Source organism: Ipomoea triloba, chromosome 13, assembly GCF_003576645.1.
Source record: "Ipomoea triloba cultivar NCNSP0323 chromosome 13, ASM357664v1".
NCBI classification, from domain to species: Eukaryota; Viridiplantae; Streptophyta; class Magnoliopsida; order Solanales; family Convolvulaceae; genus Ipomoea; species Ipomoea triloba.
Genome location: NC_044928.1, coordinates 10668372 through 10685554, shown reverse-complemented (window position 1 = coordinate 10685554; position 17183 = coordinate 10668372). Strand labels below are relative to the sequence as shown.

General features: G+C 37.1%; 3 protein-coding genes across 3 annotated transcripts; 1 reads left to right on the top strand and 2 right to left on the bottom strand.

Annotated features, from left to right (window-relative positions):
• The first annotated feature begins 59 nt into the window (after positions 1–59).
• LOC116002685 (transcription factor MYB114-like) lies at positions 60–1103 on the top strand. Its single transcript, XM_031242850.1, has 3 exons — positions 60–328; positions 401–530; positions 704–1103. Exons 1-3 carry the CDS (start codon positions 193–195, stop codon positions 987–989), a joined length of 552 nt encoding a protein of 183 aa, XP_031098710.1. The 5' UTR covers positions 60–192; the 3' UTR covers positions 990–1103.
• A 122-nt stretch (positions 1104–1225) lies between these two features.
• LOC116002684 (probable glycosyltransferase At5g03795) lies at positions 1226–6123 on the bottom strand. Its single transcript, XM_031242849.1, has 7 exons — positions 5733–6123; positions 4703–5155; positions 4455–4585; positions 3289–3637; positions 2109–3103; positions 1833–1985; positions 1226–1659 (listed from the first exon to the last, which is right to left on the bottom strand). Exons 2-5 carry the CDS (start codon positions 5111–5113, stop codon positions 2414–2416), a joined length of 1581 nt encoding a protein of 526 aa, XP_031098709.1. The 5' UTR covers positions 5114–5155; positions 5733–6123; the 3' UTR covers positions 1226–1659; positions 1833–1985; positions 2109–2413.
• An 8486-nt stretch (positions 6124–14609) lies between these two features.
• On the bottom strand, positions 14610–17086 carry LOC116001186 (protein FAR1-RELATED SEQUENCE 5-like). Its single transcript, XM_031241074.1, has 4 exons — positions 16820–17086; positions 16236–16603; positions 15351–16106; positions 14610–15081 (listed from the first exon to the last, which is right to left on the bottom strand). The coding sequence occupies exons 1-4, from the start codon at positions 17084–17086 to the stop codon at positions 14610–14612; spliced, it is 1863 nt and encodes a 620-aa protein (XP_031096934.1).
• Positions 17087–17183: the final 97 nt, after the last annotated feature.

Here is a 17183-nt window from a genome sequence, read left to right as displayed (position 1 = left end):
TCCATTGAATGCAGTAGCAAGTACAAATAGGCTACTTTGGCTTCGCAGCTATTCGAGTTCATTCTTTTGCTTACCAAATGTCACTCTCCTGTCATTGATTCTCTCGTGAATATCAAAACAACTTTCTCTCTCTCTCTCTCTCTCTCTGCAGACTGGCATGTAGACAAACACAATTTACATCTGATCTGATCAATGACTTCAAGAAAGAGTGGAGGTGCTAGAATGCATGTTCATAAAGGAGCATGGACAGCTGAGGAGGACAAGAAACTGACCCAGTACATTGAGAATCATGGCGCTAAAAAGTGGAAAACTGTGGCCATCAAATCGGGTAATTAATTACTCTCTCTCTCTCTCTCTCTCCTTGTTGCTATATGCTGCCACTCACTGCGTGTTCTTTCAGGTTTGAATAGGTGTGGTAAGAGTTGTAGGCTGAGGTGGTTGAACTATCTGAGGCCAAACATCAAGAGAGGCAACATAGCTGAAGATGAAGCTGACTTGATCCTTAGGCTTCATAAACTACTAGGAAACAGGTTCATAATCCAACACCATCTTTGCTTCACAGAACATTATATTCTTAGATTAGAAATAGGACTATTCCGGCCGGGAATAGTATTGTATTCCATTCTATATATGAACCAAACCTAGCTAGCTAATCAACTGTTTAGGAGAGATGTGTTCATTGATCATTTTTGTTTGATAGCAGGTGGTCTTTGATAGCTGGGAGACTTCCAGGGCGAACCGACAATGAAATCAAGAACTACTGGAATACTCATTTGAGCAAAAAAGTGACCCAAGTGGGAAAATCTTCTTTATCAGCAACACAAAATCAGCCACCCAAGGCCAATGCTGAACAAGTGGGAGGCAATAAAGAAAGCGAAGAAGAAGAAGACCCAGAATTGAACTTTGATGTAGATGAGTTCTTTGACTTCTCTGTGGAAGGGACATATGGCACAGAATGGGTCAACAAGTTTCTTGAAGTTGAAAATTAAAGGGTATGCAATAGATGGCAGCTGGCAGATTGTAATGTATTAATATCTATGCCTAATGCCTGTGCAGAAGACTAACCTGTTCTTGAGCATGAATGTGATGAAATCAATTCGGTAGATGTATTGTATGTGCAATGTGCTCATCTCATCAGACACCGTAAAAGCACTAATTTTAAAGTGAAAAATGATGTTTATTGACATGTAGGAATATATACAGCACCAAACACAGTAGCAGAAAAAAATACATAAGCATATAATATATTAATTCAATGGGGGAGAAAGGGGATGTAGTACACAGCTAAAATGAGAATTCATTCTCCTTTGATGCACTAGCTTAGAGAACTAGTAGTCTTCTGTATGTACATTGATACACTGTGCAGCTATCTGTCCTAGCAGTTTGGTAAATTAAAGTTTGCAATCTATAAAAATCAGACACCAAGAAAGTGCTCTTTAAATGCTCCCTAAGTGGCAAAAGAATAACCAGCATGTTGCTCTGAATCTTGTCTCAATAAAATAAAATAAAATAAAATCCCCCCATCACGCTCTTTGCAAGTTGATCACACAAAATGATAAAAACACGGATACTGTAAAATAGTACAAATTAACATACTGAATGCTGATTCGTCTGGTAAGTTACTGATGTAGTATATTAGGCTGCATATCTTCAACACACCTACATGCGTTAGAATTGATGAATGCATTTTGGTAAAATTGTTCAGAGAAGATTCAGAATATTCATTATGCAATCACAGCTAAGGAAAATTCCAAGTCATAAATGGAATTTACCACAAACTTGTAGTATGTTATTACAAACCCATTTAGATATATTGATTTGTCATACCATACCTAACCTTTTCTCAACACTTTTCCGAAGTACAGAAGAATCAAGGATTTTGGTAAGACCATGGGCGATCTGATAAATCCTCAGTACTTTAGATGAATGCTTTAACAGTCCAGCATGTTGTCCTCCCAGGCAAGCATGCAGAATGCCACTGCCTCCTACATAGTATGAGATTACGGAATACTTCTCCATATCAATAGCCATTCAACAGAAATATTTCCATACCTAAAAACAAAGGAAGTTGTAAGAAAATTCCTTAAAAAGAAGCCTGAGCATTTTACCTGAGATCATTTGAATTAAAGGTGGCAAAAATGAAGAGAACCAACCAACAATCCAACATAAGGCAACTACTGGCACCAATCAAACAATGTCCACGGTGCACATCAATATGGCAATATTTTCTTTCAGACACCAAACTCAAGGCAGACTCTAGCCCTCTTGGACAGGTTTTAACCCGACCTAAGTAAATTGATTACCCTTTCCCTAATAAAGAAGCTCTTCCTTAACTGTGTAGATATCAGCCATGCCAAAATATAACTGGCTCACATCCATACCCAGTTATATCAGGCAGAAGAGCTAACCAATATTAAGATTGCTCTGGTATCTGAAACTGGTTCAGCCTGCTAAGCCAGAGTGAATGCAGAATCATATGGAATAAATCAAATCTAGTTGGCCTTGAGTTCCAGAGGAAATGCTTCTGCAACTTTTTGATATTAGTCTGCATGGTAAGATATTGTCTCATCGGAATAGCTAATAGAATCTCTTTCAGTTTTGGAATATCTTTCTCGGCAACATGCACTGAAAATGCACTCCAGTTAAGTACTTCGTTGAATGGAAGGGAAAAATTATCAGCAATTACCACTGGGACACACTCATAATATATCGCCTCAACAATCCTCGGGCTATTCACTTCAAAACCCATAGGACATATGCAATATTTACTTGATTTCATATGTTCAGGATAACTCATTATCTTTGACACTCTGTTAGGTAAAGCTGCATATATCCTCATGTCTTCATCTTTATCACTCCAGTACTTTATAAGTCTGGGACGAACCCTGCCATGCGTGCGTCCAGCAAAAAAGGCAAGGATCAGGCGTTGTGACACTCTTTTTCCACCAACATTCCTGAGAGGCCTTTTGGGATTCCTTATGGTGGTTTCTGGCAAGGAAACATCCTTCCCAGCAGCAAATATTCCTTCAGAAAGATCAGCATTACAGAGAGCTTTTATTGTATTTTTAAGGAGCTCCTCATGATCCATCAAAGTATAAGGCCCCTGCAAGAATGCACAGAAAATTTTAAAAAATAGAGAGAGAGAGAGAGAGAGGAGTCAGGACAGAAAGGGGATTCCAAATGAATAGAAACAGTTCAAAGGATAGGAAAAACAACCCCAGATAATGAATTAGTATTGTGCACATCTCTGAGCTTTATGTGTGTGTATATATGATGTAGTTAGCATACCCAATCATGGCAAGCTACCAGAAAGTGATCTGATCCACGAGTGTGGTTCCAGAAAGGATACTTCGCAGCAAGCATGTTCACATGATCCCGTAGAAATAATGACAAAGGCCTAAGGTTATGTGAGTTACGAACATAAAGTGCTCTCTGTAACTGCTTTGCACTGTATGGAAGATAGAATAGGTGAGCCTTTTTTGGGTCCTTTGTAATAAATTGCCAGTTTTCCTCCATATGTTTCATGAACCATCCCTCAGATGAATAAATTCCTCGAAGATAAGGTTCATGGAAAATAGGCCTCTTTCCTTCTTGGTAAATGTAAACTCTAAGTATAAGCTCCATTAACTCATAGCTCCTGGGAGTCAAACAGAATAGACATTTAAAGACATCACTATTCTGAAATAGACAAATAATGCACTTAGTAGAGGTTAAAAATCACTTGAATTAGTGGTGAAATACATATTCATTAGTACTATACAACTTCAGACACGTGAAGAAATATGCCTAGATTGCTTTAGCTAGACAGAAAATCAAAGAGACCTGCAGCAACTTCCTTAAAGTGAAGTACTTGCATGACTAAAACCACGATTTACCGGATAGCTAGGAACAGGTAAACTATGTTTCTTAGTGTACAAATAATGCATCTTGGTCTATCTTGAGTTTCTTTAACGGGAAGCTTACTTGTAATTGAGATATCTCATTTTGCATTCAAACTACTTGATAGAAATTACTTAATATGGTGTGAGGCAAAATAAATCTCCTAACATGCATCTTTTGCTTATAGACCTAAAACACATATTACAGTCTTTTTAAAGAGGAAAACTTCATCAAAAGTAATTAAGAAGTTCAAACTCAATTTTGTATCATCAATTTGATAGGCACACCGACCAAAATACTGTAACGAATGCTGGGATAGACTGGCATCAAGCTACTGTTATATAACTCTTTAAAAGAAGCTTAGAACAGATTCCAGTCACTATAAGAATAATTCAACATGTTAAAATGCTATGGGCAATAAAAATATAAGATACGTGACAGTGGTAAAACACAAATTCCAATATTGATGAAATATGGATACTTAAATCAGTTATAAAACTGTTAAAGCAATCTATTAATAGTACAACATGGTAATCAAATATATGAAAGTACAATACAAACGTTATAAATCATACCTCTTAAATACAGAAACATTCCTGAATAGAGGGGCATACAAGTCTGGATCATCAACAACCAAGGGGGCTTTCTCAATCTCCTTTTTAGCATATGCAAGTCCCTCATCAGGTGACAATGACTCAATATATCTCTGCACAACTTAAATTTACATTTCAAAAGGAATAACATTATAATGCGAAACTTTAGGGAAAATGAAATACGAACATACAAGTTTCCATTAGCATAGCCAGAACGATCGCAAACGTACCAGCAGGTGATTAGACACATTTCTACCAGGAAGTAAAGAAGGTGCAGAAGGAGGCTCTAAATGTCTTGTTCGCTTTCTCACATGAGCGGTCTTTTTGGCTCTTGTTGAAGATTTCTTTAATGGATCCTGATCAGCAGAACAATTCTGTGGAACAACTGACTGGAAATGTTGAATAGCCTCCAAATGGTCAACCTTTATATTTTCCTCCAAATGCCTCTCATGATTCAAGTTCTTAGTGGGTGAAACTTCCACTAGAGGGTGGAAACACCACCCTGTCAATGGGTAAGAAAGTGTATAAATTTGAAATATGGCACTAACAACTGTTAGAATAGCACCAACAAAAAGTAGCCTTCTTGATTTGATTTTGAACAACAGAACAACAACAGTAGTCCTCAATGACTTCCTCATCATTTCATCCACAAAGATCTCCCGTGTGTGCTATGAAATGCCAACCTTTGCAATAAAATAAAACACAGACTCAAATTAACTCTTAGCCAGTCAGCCCATTAGGAAGCATAATAAAGCTATACCATTCTTCTAACATATTCCAGCACTTGTCAGTGCCTCGAACTAAAAAATGTCCATAACATGACCAAGATAATAACATTAATGATTTCCATCTACAACGTAATCATACAAAAGCATCCCAAATCTGAGACTAAGATCCTCACCCCTACCCCCACTCTCCAAAAAATACCATTGTGAGTTGTATAAAGCAACCAAGCCAACCTGTAACCATCTATTAATGAAACATGAATAATAAATACGGAGTAAATAAAGAGAAACAACCCAGCTGTTTGATTCTCAGTTTAGTGCAAAGTTAATAGTAATACTAAAGGGAAGGGAAAAGCATATATACATCTACATATTTAAGTATATATGTATATTCAATGCCAATGTTGTCGGAATCAACATAAACCAATTACAATTAATGAACACAAACTATTGAGACGTAATATGTAATTATGTATGCTCTGCAAGGAAAATCTGTAAAATGTATATGAAAAGGGAGTCTGCGCGGTAATTGTACCTTTGGATTGTTGCTAAAACGATACACTGCTGGAGATGAAAATTGAGGAAAGTGAACATGGCGAAGAGTGACGATCATGGGAATGTGTGGAACAAAGAATACGAAAACGGAGGGAAATGCTCCGCTGCCGTTTTCGTGCGTTTTATATGCCTCCCCGATCCTCCGCCGGATGACGAATGACGACGACGGTTATGGGATGTATGGAAGAAAGAAAACGGAAATGCTCCGCCGCCGTTTTCGTACGTTTTATATACTTCCTGATGGTGATGAGGATGTATTGAAAAAGAAAACGGAAACGGAGGGAAATGCTCCGCTGCCGTTTCCGTACGTGTTATATACTTTCCGATCAACAGTAATCGTCCGGCAGATTGCAAACAATGACTACGGCAATGGGAATGAATGTGTGAAAACCGGAGGGAAAATGCTCCGCTAGACCGCTGCAATATATACCGTTGGACAGTATTCATCAATCCTATCTGACGTGGCAAAATAATATTTCTAAAGTAAGGAGTATTATTTACCGTTCAAATAGCGTATATAATTGTAACGAGTAAAAAAAAATGTTCCTATAATTTTCATAAGAAATATCTATAATATATATATATATATATATATATATATATATATATATATAGAAAATTAATCAAATGCGCCCTTGCTATTAGGTGCGGTCGGGTGGCCTAGCGTGCGTCATTGGATTGTGCTGATCTGACGGTGGAGATTATATATTAGGATTCAGGAAGTTTAATTCGCGTAACTTAAGTGGGGGCTTTATGGTAATTGTAAGTGGGAAGGTAATGTTAGAGTACAGAATGCACCAACAAACGTATTATTAAAACACACCATTCAACGTACGAAAATGCACAAGTTCTTGTTGCTCGTCACGTGATGGAGTCCCTTCTACGCTCGTCAGGTGTTTGTTGCTCAGTGCTCGTCGACTTCAAGTCTGATCTCCGTCGTCGTCTAATCTGGTTTTGAAATTGTAGTGAATTGTCAACATTATCCTTCTCGTTCGCGTAGCTAAAGATGAAGCGCTTATATTGTTTGGATTAATATGAAGCCTTAGATCATGGGATCTAATAGTGTAGATCAGGCCACACACCCGCACGGGGAAGCCGCATCTGATGGGCCCCTATATATATATATATATATATATATATATATATATATATATATATATATCTACTATACTAATAAGAGCCAAAGAGAGTTAGGCCTAAAATAGGTAGAAAAAATGGCGGTCAAATTATTTAATCAAATGGATGGTTCAGATGAATTATTTAATCAAATAGATGGTTAAGATAATTCAGATTAATATTATTAATAGATATTACCTAATTTAACCTTACTTTTATGATTATCCGTTAAGTTTTCCGTTAAATATTCTCTTCTCCGTTAATAATTCCGTTAACTTTTAACTTACCCATTAATTTATATAAGAAAGGTCTTAGGTTCGAACCTCATCTCAATCAAATTTGACATAATTAATTTTCTCACTCTATTTTACTCTTATTAAATTAAATAAATTAGTAGCTACAACAAAAAATGATACATATGAATTTTCTTTAATTTAGAATTATGTGTTTACAATTACTTTATTTGAAAAAATTATTCATTATCAAAAAATTAAATTAAATAAGAGAAATAATTTCATTAGTTATATTGTCTTTATTTTCTCTCATGCAAAGATTCTTTACACTCAAATTTATCAATTGATATTCATTACATTGTCTATTATCTTGTTTTTACAATATCTTGTAATTAAATATCAAAGTTATAGTACAAAATAATGTTATATATTTATTTACCAAGTATTTTATTAATACTATGAAAAAAATTTAAAATAATTTGAAGCTAATTATATTAACTACTTGGCGATTGGTTGACAAAGAGAGTACTCAAATAATAACCCAACAAATTGAAGCAAAATCACTCTATTTAACTCTTATTGAATTAAATAAATTAGTAGTTACACCAAAAAAGAATACATATGTATTTCTTTAATATCATGAAAAAAAATAAAAAAGAATAGTTTGAAACCAATCATATTAATTACTTGGGGGATTTGTTGACAATGAAAGTACTCAAATAACCCATTACCTAGCAAATTGAAGCGCGAACCTACCTTTTAATATCTCCAGAATACATAATATTTAAAAAATTCAAATTTTTATTAATTTATTTAATCTTTTTTCTTAAACTAGAGATTTCTTTATCCACAATAACTCATTCAACAATAATGGTTGAACCAAATGAATCCCAAGCAGAACACCTAAAGGAAAGTCCATAGCTCCTATATCATAATCTCAATGCATGACGTTGTCATCTATGCTACCAACAATATCCGAATTGCAAATAACACACTACCAACAAAAAGGAAGAGAACAAATAGTAAAGATGAAGACAATGACAATGTTACTCAAAAGAGAATTAAGAACCACTTAAAAAAATTCAAATTAAAAGTAGTATTTATTTAGACTATCATTTTTAGACCAAATATTTAGGCTATCGATTTTACAAGGTTGCAAACATTTATTTTAGTAATAATTATAATGAATTTTCTATATTATGTTGGATTCATATACTTTGAGTTAGATATTTAAATAAAATAATTCGACATTCAATTACCCATGTATAAACTTCTCCTATATAATCTTGCATTGATATACTTTCAAATATTTATTTAAATATAAACATTGGGCATTAACCCATTCGCGCAATGCACGTATAAAACTAGTATATATATATAGGGGAAAAATCACATGCGGCTGTGTGATTACATGCGGCTGTGTGGCCAAATACACACGGTTAGATTAGATAATCCATCGGTCCACATTGCTGCTCCAATCTAAAAAGAGCGTAGTGAATGAAGGGTAAATTTGTGAATTCAGAAAATTTCAAACCAGTGTAAACCCACTCACGTCGTCATTCACAACCCCAAAGCAAAACTTCTCCATTCCCCCCGAGAAACCTCTCCAACGAAGAAAATTTTAGGACGACGACAACGAAACTTCTCCAGTCGCAGAGCACAGAGCACAGAGCACGAACACTACACTCCTGGAGGACGTAGAACTCCATCACAGACACCGATCGTTCTCACACTCAACGTACAAAACGTACAAGGCGGCTTTAGAGAAACGAGAATGACGAAACACAAAGGTATACTCTAACACTCTAAACACACCATTTTATTTCAAAAATAGGGCAAAAAATCAGAAATATTTAGTGCATTTAAGACTAGGGCACCATGTAATGTGTTGTTTGTGCATTATCAACATTAATCTGGTTCGTATTAGATATTTTATTAGTGTAATTCGCAATAATGTATGTATTTGGTGGATCGTTGTGTCGAGGGATGGAATGGTGTATTCCAGCATTGCAGTGGTGCTTTTTAATCGTAGACTGGTGTGTATTTGTACATATTTGACTATGTCATTCTGCGTGACTATGTGCTTTTAGGCATTGGGTGAAATGGTGTGTTTTAGGCTGTCTACTAGTGCATTTTAAGTCGTAGATTGCTGTGTTTTTACTTGTATCAGTGCTTTCCATGTTATTAACTTTGTTGGCTATGGGAGGGGGGAATGGTGTGTTTTAATATGTCCAGTGGTGCATCTTGGTACGTATAATAGTGTGATTTATTATAGATGTTGATGATGATTTTACAAGAGTAGTTCCATTTCATGTGTGGTGGGTAAATTGTGAATTTTAATCTGAGTACTGGTGCAATTTAGTTAGTTAAGTGGTGTATTCTGTTACTAATGCTAGTGCATTTTATGGTACTATGTGTTATTGGTGTATGCTGGTTAAGAGGTGTATATTATAATAAGTTTTGGTGCATTGTTTGTGAGTATTATGTGTTTCTACTGTTAGAAAGCAAATAGAGATAAGTGTATATTGGTACGTATAATACTGTGATTTATTATAGATGTTGATGATGATTTTACAAGAGTAGTTCCATTTCATGTGTGGTGGGTAAATTGTGCATTTTAATCTGAGTACTGGTGCAATTTAGTTAGTTAAGTGGTGTATTCTGTTACTAATGCTAGTGCATTTTATGGTACTATGTGTTATTGGTGTATGCTGGTTAAGAGGTGTATATTACAATAAGTTTTGGTGCATTGTTTGTCAGTATTATGTGTTTCTACTGTTAGAATGCAAATAGATATAAGTGTATATCAGAGTTCATGTCTGTACACCTATATTTCAATTAAAAAAGCTCATGCAGGTAGCAAGCGAAAGGCAATAGATGAAGGAAACACATCAACAAGCAAAGAGCCCCGAACATCCACTACAGAGCCATGACAAGAGCAACTAGAGGAGCAACCCACTGAACAGGCACAGCAGCCCCAGCAAGAGCAGATTGAAGAAGAACAACCTGCCCAAGCAGACGAGGTTGACAGTCCAGAGCAAACGGATGCTGAGGATAACACCACGAGGGCAGATGATGATGGACTAAAAATTAGTGCACTTCCAAAAATACTAACTAATGCTGTAGAGCAACTAAGCCCTGCACATCGCCAAGCTGTAAAGGACATTGGGTTAGGCAGTCTTCTAGACCTACAAATCACCAACTTGCCGTGCCAGATGGAGCTATGGTTAGTCGAAAACTTCGATCCAAGAAGCTGCACATTAAAGCTCCAAAACGGACAGACTATCCATATAACTGTTGATGATGTTGCTGCAGTTCTAGGCCTGCCAAAGGGAAATATTGAAATAACAAAGAGAACAGTGAAGGCAATCCCAGAAATATTGAAAGAATGGAGGTGGTTCTTTGAAAAAACAACTGCATATATCACACCAAAAGCATTGAGAAGGAAAATGGTAGAAGTTGATGCTGCTGATCCATGGTTCAAGCGCCATTTTGCCCTGCTGGTGATGAGTGTATTAATAGATCCAATGGTCAATGGGTATATGAACCAAAACTATATTGACCACTTCCTGGATGTGGGCAACATACCAAATTTGAATTGGAGTCAGATGGTCATCAATGCATTGATCAATAGCAAGCAGGTGTGGATGAAGAGCGCAGACAAGCTCTATGGAGGACCAATTCTCTTCCTCATGGTAAAGCTGCTCCCATTACCTCCCAAACCTTTAACCATCAAAGCAATCCAACTATTAATACTCTCAAACATAATATGCAGGTATTCTATGTGGACCGTGTGGTGCTTTTCAGACGCATAGTGCCAAGAAGCTTCCCAGCCATAAAAAATTGGACATTCAAGCTGGTGCCTAAAAGAGAGCGTGATGAGATAAAGTTAGAAGGATTTGGATATGGGCATGTTGATACTGCCTTGAGGCTTGAAAATGCACCACCTGAGGAGGGAAATCCATCAATTCCAGTACCTGATGTCCCACAGCCAGCACAGCCAGCACAGCACCCACAGCCACAAGAAGATGACGCCCCCTTGCCGGAAGGATTATAGGTAAACACCTATCTACAAGCCCACTCATGGTGAATTGCTGTTATGCAGTGTTGAACATTTTAAAAAATCTTAAAATATGTCAAATTATACAACAGTCTACTCATTACTTGGTGCATATCTTGATATTTGTTGGTGTAATTATTAGGTAGAATGGTGTATTATATTACTAATACTGGTGCATTTTACAATAGTAGCTGCATTGGTGTATGGTTACTTACTGGTGTAAATTAATTTGTGAACTGGTGTATTTTAGTAGGTTCAAAGGTGTATTTTAATGGGTACGATGGTGCATTTTGTGTAAGTAGTTGTATTTGAGTATGTTGGTGCATATCTTCATACCTGTTGGTGTGTTTTAATGGATGTGTTTTCCTACATCATCTGACAAACATCTATTCGTTAATGCTGCATTACTAATCACTTATTGGTGTATATACAGGGTTTTATTAATGAAATCACCAGCAACACAAGGACAATTGCAACGGGGCTGTTAAAAGTAGCAAGGCTAGTTGAGAACGCACCAACTGCAATCCTGGAAGATGACAGGTTTAAGAAGATGTTTGAAACTGCACGACAACTGCTGGGTTTCAAAGCTCAAGAAGACCAACATCTAACTTTCTCACAACAAGAAGACGCATTTTGGGGTAACCCAGAATTCCTCAATGTAGTTGACGAGATCGTGCGTGTAGTGCAAAAAAAAAACTTATCTGAATGACGTCACTTCATTTAGCCTTGGATTGACACAAGAGGAACAAACTCAACGCTGGGATGATGTCAATGCTGTGGCAAGAGATTACAATGAATGTGAACAAAGCAAGGAAGGAGAGGAAAATCAAGTAGCTGATGATGGAGCTCTTGGAGATGAGACAGCTGAAGGAAGAAAAGGAAGTGAAGACAGAGCTAATGAAGGTGAAAGAGCTCAGGCAAGAGAAGCTGACACTATAGCCCAAGATGATGAGGTAATGCAACTGTCTTTAATTATTCCAAACAGAAAAAAAATGAAAAAAATAATAATAATTGAACACAACAGGTCACACCAGATCAAATCCAACAAGGCAGTGCATCAAATCCCCTAGAAAGACCCCCAAAAGACCAGGGGAAAAGGCCAGTAGTGGAATACTCCCCAGTTCGGCCCCGGCAGCGCCTCTCAATAATAGATGTAAAAGCACCAATCAATGCAACTGAGGATGCAATAAGGAAGTGGGTGTTAGAAAAACCTCACCCTGATCCGTAAGTCTTTACTTGATGCATATTAGAATTGACTAGGTGTGTTTGGGTATCATGGTGTGTATAGTGTTGAAATTGGGTTAGTGGTGCATTTTATACATGGAATAGTGTGTTCTAATACACATGGTGGTGAGTTTTTGCGAGAGTAGTTGCATTTGGTGTGTGTTAAACAGTGTGTTTTAACATGAAAACTGGTGCATTTTATAAGCTTGTGCATATCTGTTTCCAGGGCCCAAGAATTATTCAGATTTGAATCAAGGGTTATCCACTGGTCTGATATGCTTTTATTGAAGCCGAACACAGAGCTTCCCACTAGTATCATTGATGCTTGGGCAGCTATTCTGAACCATAATGAGGAAGACCGGCTTTCAGCAAGGCTGTTTGCATTAACTTGGACAACTGTAAGTTAAAATTATAAAACTAATTACATACTTAAAAAACTACAAGTTCTAACAATAATAACATTTAAATTACAGCTCTACACAGTTGTGAATCCACTAGGAGATGAGGATGAGAGGTATAAGAAATTCAATGATAGCTACCTCGTGGACAAGACCTTTGCAGCGAAGACAAGATGGCATAACATTCAACACGTAAGTGTTAGGGATTGCTTAGTACATTCTACTATTTGGTACATATTTTAACACGTGTGTTTTCCTGTAATAGTTTCTGTTTCCAATAATAGCATCTCAGCACTACTACCTGATTCAATTTGACCCACTCTGTGAGAGATTTGATGCAATAGACAACTCATCTTCGGTTTCAAAAACCGAAGCCAAATATGGAGATGTGCCTAAGAGATTGGTAACACACTGACCTCTTCCTTTTTTGATACACAAAAACTTTATTCACTCACTAAAATATCTATGCCTTTTATTATATGCAGCAAGAATTCCTATTCATGTTCTTGAATGGTTTGAAATCGACTTACAAAGCTAAGAAGATTCAAAACTTGAAAGTGAAGAGGATGAAAATGGCTTGGAGGGATAACAGAAACAAGATTGATTGTGGTGTATTCGCTTGGAGGGATAACAGAAACAAGATTGATTGTGGTGTATTCCTCATGCGCCATATGGAAACATTCAGAGGCCAGGGTGTATTCCTCATGCGCCATATGGAAACATTCAGAGGCCAGTTACCAGAGCATTGGGACTGTGGGTTGGAGAAAGAAAACAAGGACCAATTGAATGATTTAAGAGTGAAGTACTTGACTGCACTCGTGATGTCAGATCTGAATGAGCACAAAGCACGGAACATACAACAAGCAGCAGAGTTTGGGCTGGAATGCTGACTTTGAAGGTAAGTTTGTTATCTCATAATCTGTTGGTCACTACTTTGACAATATTGATTGGACAATGGTTTTTGGTTGACAATTCGAGACAATTGGGACAACAGTTTGACTATAGTTATTAGTTGATATGTCTACTAAAGCTTTTGGGTAGGTTTTGGTTGTTAGTATATTTGACAGTACTGTTTGGCACATAGTTAATGAACTTATGCATGCTTAGAAGCATATGTTAAAAACACACCACTATTCGATTTAAAATGCACCAGTTGCCGCTAAAACACACCACTATTCGATTTAAAATGCACCAGTTGCCGCTCTAACACACCACTATTCGATTTAAAATGCACCAGTTGCCGCTCTAAAACACACCATTCCCCACAAAAGCCCAAAAACTCTTAGTAACGTAGAATACACCAGAATTTGTAATAATACACACCACTATTCGTAATAAATTGCACCAGTGAAATGCGGGAACACACCATTCTTACAGTTGATCACATGGAAAGCACTAATATAAGTAAAACACACCACTATTCGATTTAAAATGCACCAGTTGCCGCTCTAAAACACACCATTCCCCACAAAAGCCCAAAAACTCTTAGTAACGTAGAATACACCAGCATTTGTAATAATACACACCACTATTCGTAATAGATTGCACCAGTGAAATGCAGGAACACACCATTCCTACAGTTGATCACATAGAAAGCACCAATATAAGTAAAACACACCACTATTCGATTTAAAATGCACCAGTTGCCGCTCTAAAACACACCATTCCCCACAAAAGCCCAAAAACTCTTAGTAACGTAGAATACACCAGCATTTGTAATAATACACACCACTATTCGTAAAATTTTTAAATGTTTCAACATAAGTAATTAAACGCACCACAATATGTAATAACACCCACCACATACAATACTACAATGCACAACTTCAAGTATTTAAAGGGCATGTCCTACTATTATGGCCATATTCATCACAACTGTGGCATCTCCTTGATTGCTTTGCACACTTGCTTGCAACTCTTTCCCTTGCGCTCTTCAAGCGCTTACCACTACCCTTGTTCTTAGCTTGGACAGGGTCATGCACATCTACTGTCGAACCCATAGACACATCTCCACAAAACGAATTAATCACACTTTGCTTGCTACCAACAGCAACCCCATTCCCATTCTCACTCCCATCCTGTAGAAATATTTGCCTTTGCTCATTAATAACACGTCGTAACTGTGACAAACGGTCAATATTACCATCAGCCAACCCCACACAAGCATAAATATCAGACCACATAAGATTGGTAAGCACCCTAACATTCTCCACTTTAGCAGATTGATCAACAAGTGTACCATCAATATGAAACATTGGGTGCAAACATGCACCCTTTGTCCACCGATGCACCAAATACCTAGAAGGAATACTCTCAAGTCCACGATCTTTAAAAACAAAAAAAAAAATATGCATACACAACAACCCCATAAGCTCAAACATCTTGCAAGAACAACTTGCACAATAATCATTTAAAGCTAACTACACACGCCATGTCCTATGGTCACCATCTTTTATCACATATGACACACAACCATCAATATTAGTCAAAGACACCACTTGACAAGAAAAACAAGCCGAACAAATCTCTTCTTGAACATCATAAAATATAGAAATTGTGTAAACAACCTGGCATGCTGCTCCAACGCCAATGGTGTCTTCAAAACTGAAACACAAGCTTCACAATCAGCATTCAATTTTGGTTGGGCATGCCGCTGTGCACCAATAGCAGTGTCATAGTGCACTAGAAACTCAACCAAACTAGAATGTCCATTAGAGAAACTGCCAAAAAAACTATTTTGAGACTCCGATCTAGACGTTGTCCTAACTAAACCGGCCATAAAATCATCATGAAAGTATGGAGTCCTAACTAAACCGGCCATAAAATCATCATGAAAGTATGGAGGTGCCCAAAATGTACGGGACTCAAAATCATGAAAGTATGGAGGTGCCCAAAATGTACGGGACTCAAACAAGTAACGAAACCAACCATTATCACCCAACCCATATTCCTCCATAATATGATTCAATCGCAACTCAAAGGCATTGGGATCAAGTGAATTATCCCAAACAATGCCATTCAACTTCCTCCTAAACACCTCATCTTTTGATAAAACTGGTCCAACCTTCTCTCCCACCTTACACATTATATGCCACATACAAAATCTATGTTTTGAGGCACCAAACACTTGAGCAATAGCAACCTTCACAGCTGGATCTTGATTTGTAACAACACAAATAGGATCATGGCCCATTGTTTTCTTAAAGCTCTCCAAAAGCCAAACGTATGAGTCTATGTCTTCCTTCGTAAGCAACCCAGCACCAAAGGTGATACATCTCTTATGATTATCAATGCCAGTAAATGGGACAAAAACCAAATTATACCTTACATAAGGAAAAACTCACAAAAAAAAAAACAATTAGCACAATAACACGTCTCAGAACGCACCATAGAGCATACAATAATACACCACTACTCTATATAAAATGCACAACACAAAAAAGATTACTAACCTGTTAGTACGGTATGTAGCATCAAACGAAACAACATCACCAAACAAAGAAAAATTCTTCCTAGATACTGCGTCCGCCAAGAAAACCCTTGAAAGCTGATCACCCTCATCAACATCGTATTCAAAACCAAATGCTTCACACAATTCACGCCTTTTAAACAATGTATCTATGAACATTTGAGCATCACCATTTAAAATGTACGCCATCAAATCACGTTTGAAGGTTTTAAAGTCCACACCTGTAGCCCCAACATTAGAATACTCACCAACAATCTCCTTAAACAACCTATACGACCGAGTAGGACCAATGTTTGCTCGAACACAACTTGCAACAAAAAGTTGATGGCCAGCATCAAGATTACGATTAACCTTTAAAAATTGCTTAGCAATAATTGAACATATAGAATGGGTATGACGTTCCTCAAAAAAATGTACACGATAGCAACCATTAGGAATGACCTTAAACACCACTTTAGCCTTACACCCAACCCTATTTGTCACCATACGTCTCTTCACAACAGTGCTTTGTGTGGTAGAAGAAGTACTAGACAAACTCTACTTGAACCCCTCACGACTACATACAACCTGCTTCAAAACAACACCACCATCCCTACCCTTCCGAGTTGTGCTCTGCCTACAATCAAAACCCACGGAGCCAGCATATTGTTTATAAAAACCAAAAGCAGTATCCAAGGAAACAAACTGTTGCCCAACGTGAGGCTTCAAACTTTCAGCACAATTTGGACGCCAATACTTAGTCATGCCAGGAGATATTTCCATATCACATGCACTGCCTTCTACACCAATGTCTATGGAATAACCTTCATCACAACCACCACTAGCAGAGTCCATATTCAAACCTACTCACCAATTAAAACAAGGAAAAAATAACAGAATGAAAAAAACAAAAATATTACAAATCCATACCAGCATAAAAACACCACAATAT

What these genes read in the sequence shown, in the direction of transcription:
- LOC116002685 (XM_031242850.1), top strand. Translation starts at nt 193, where the DNA reads ATGACTTCAAGAAAGAGTGGAGGTGCTAGAATGCATGTTCATAAAGGA. An exon ending in AACTGTGGCCATCAAATCGG is followed by an intron (nt 329 to 400) that starts GTAATTAATTAC and finishes GTGTTCTTTCAG; the next exon opens with GTTTGAATAGGTGTGGTAAG. An exon ending in CATAAACTACTAGGAAACAG is followed by an intron (nt 531 to 703) that starts GTTCATAATCCA and finishes GTTTGATAGCAG; the next exon opens with GTGGTCTTTGATAGCTGGGA.
- LOC116002684 (XM_031242849.1), bottom strand. Translation starts at nt 5,113, where the DNA reads ATGATGAGGAAGTCATTGAGGACTACTGTTGTTGTTCTGTTGTTCAAA. An exon ending in ATGTGTCTAATCACCTGCTG is followed by an intron (nt 4,586 to 4,702) that starts GTACGTTTGCGA and finishes TAAGTTGTGCAG; the next exon opens with AGATATATTGAGTCATTGTC. An exon ending in TGGTAGCTTGCCATGATTGG is followed by an intron (nt 3,104 to 3,288) that starts GTATGCTAACTA and finishes GCATTCTTGCAG; the next exon opens with GGGCCTTATACTTTGATGGA.
- LOC116001186 (XM_031241074.1), bottom strand. Translation starts at nt 17,086, where the DNA reads ATGGACTCTGCTAGTGGTGGTTGTGATGAAGGTTATTCCATAGACATT. An exon ending in GTGGTGTTGTTTTGAAGCAG is followed by an intron (nt 16,604 to 16,819) that starts GTTGTATGTAGT and finishes CAATTTTTAAAG; the next exon opens with GTTAATCGTAATCTTGATGC. An exon ending in GCGTTGGAGCAGCATGCCAG is followed by an intron (nt 15,082 to 15,350) that starts GTTGTTTACACA and finishes TATTCCTTCTAG; the next exon opens with GTATTTGGTGCATCGGTGGA.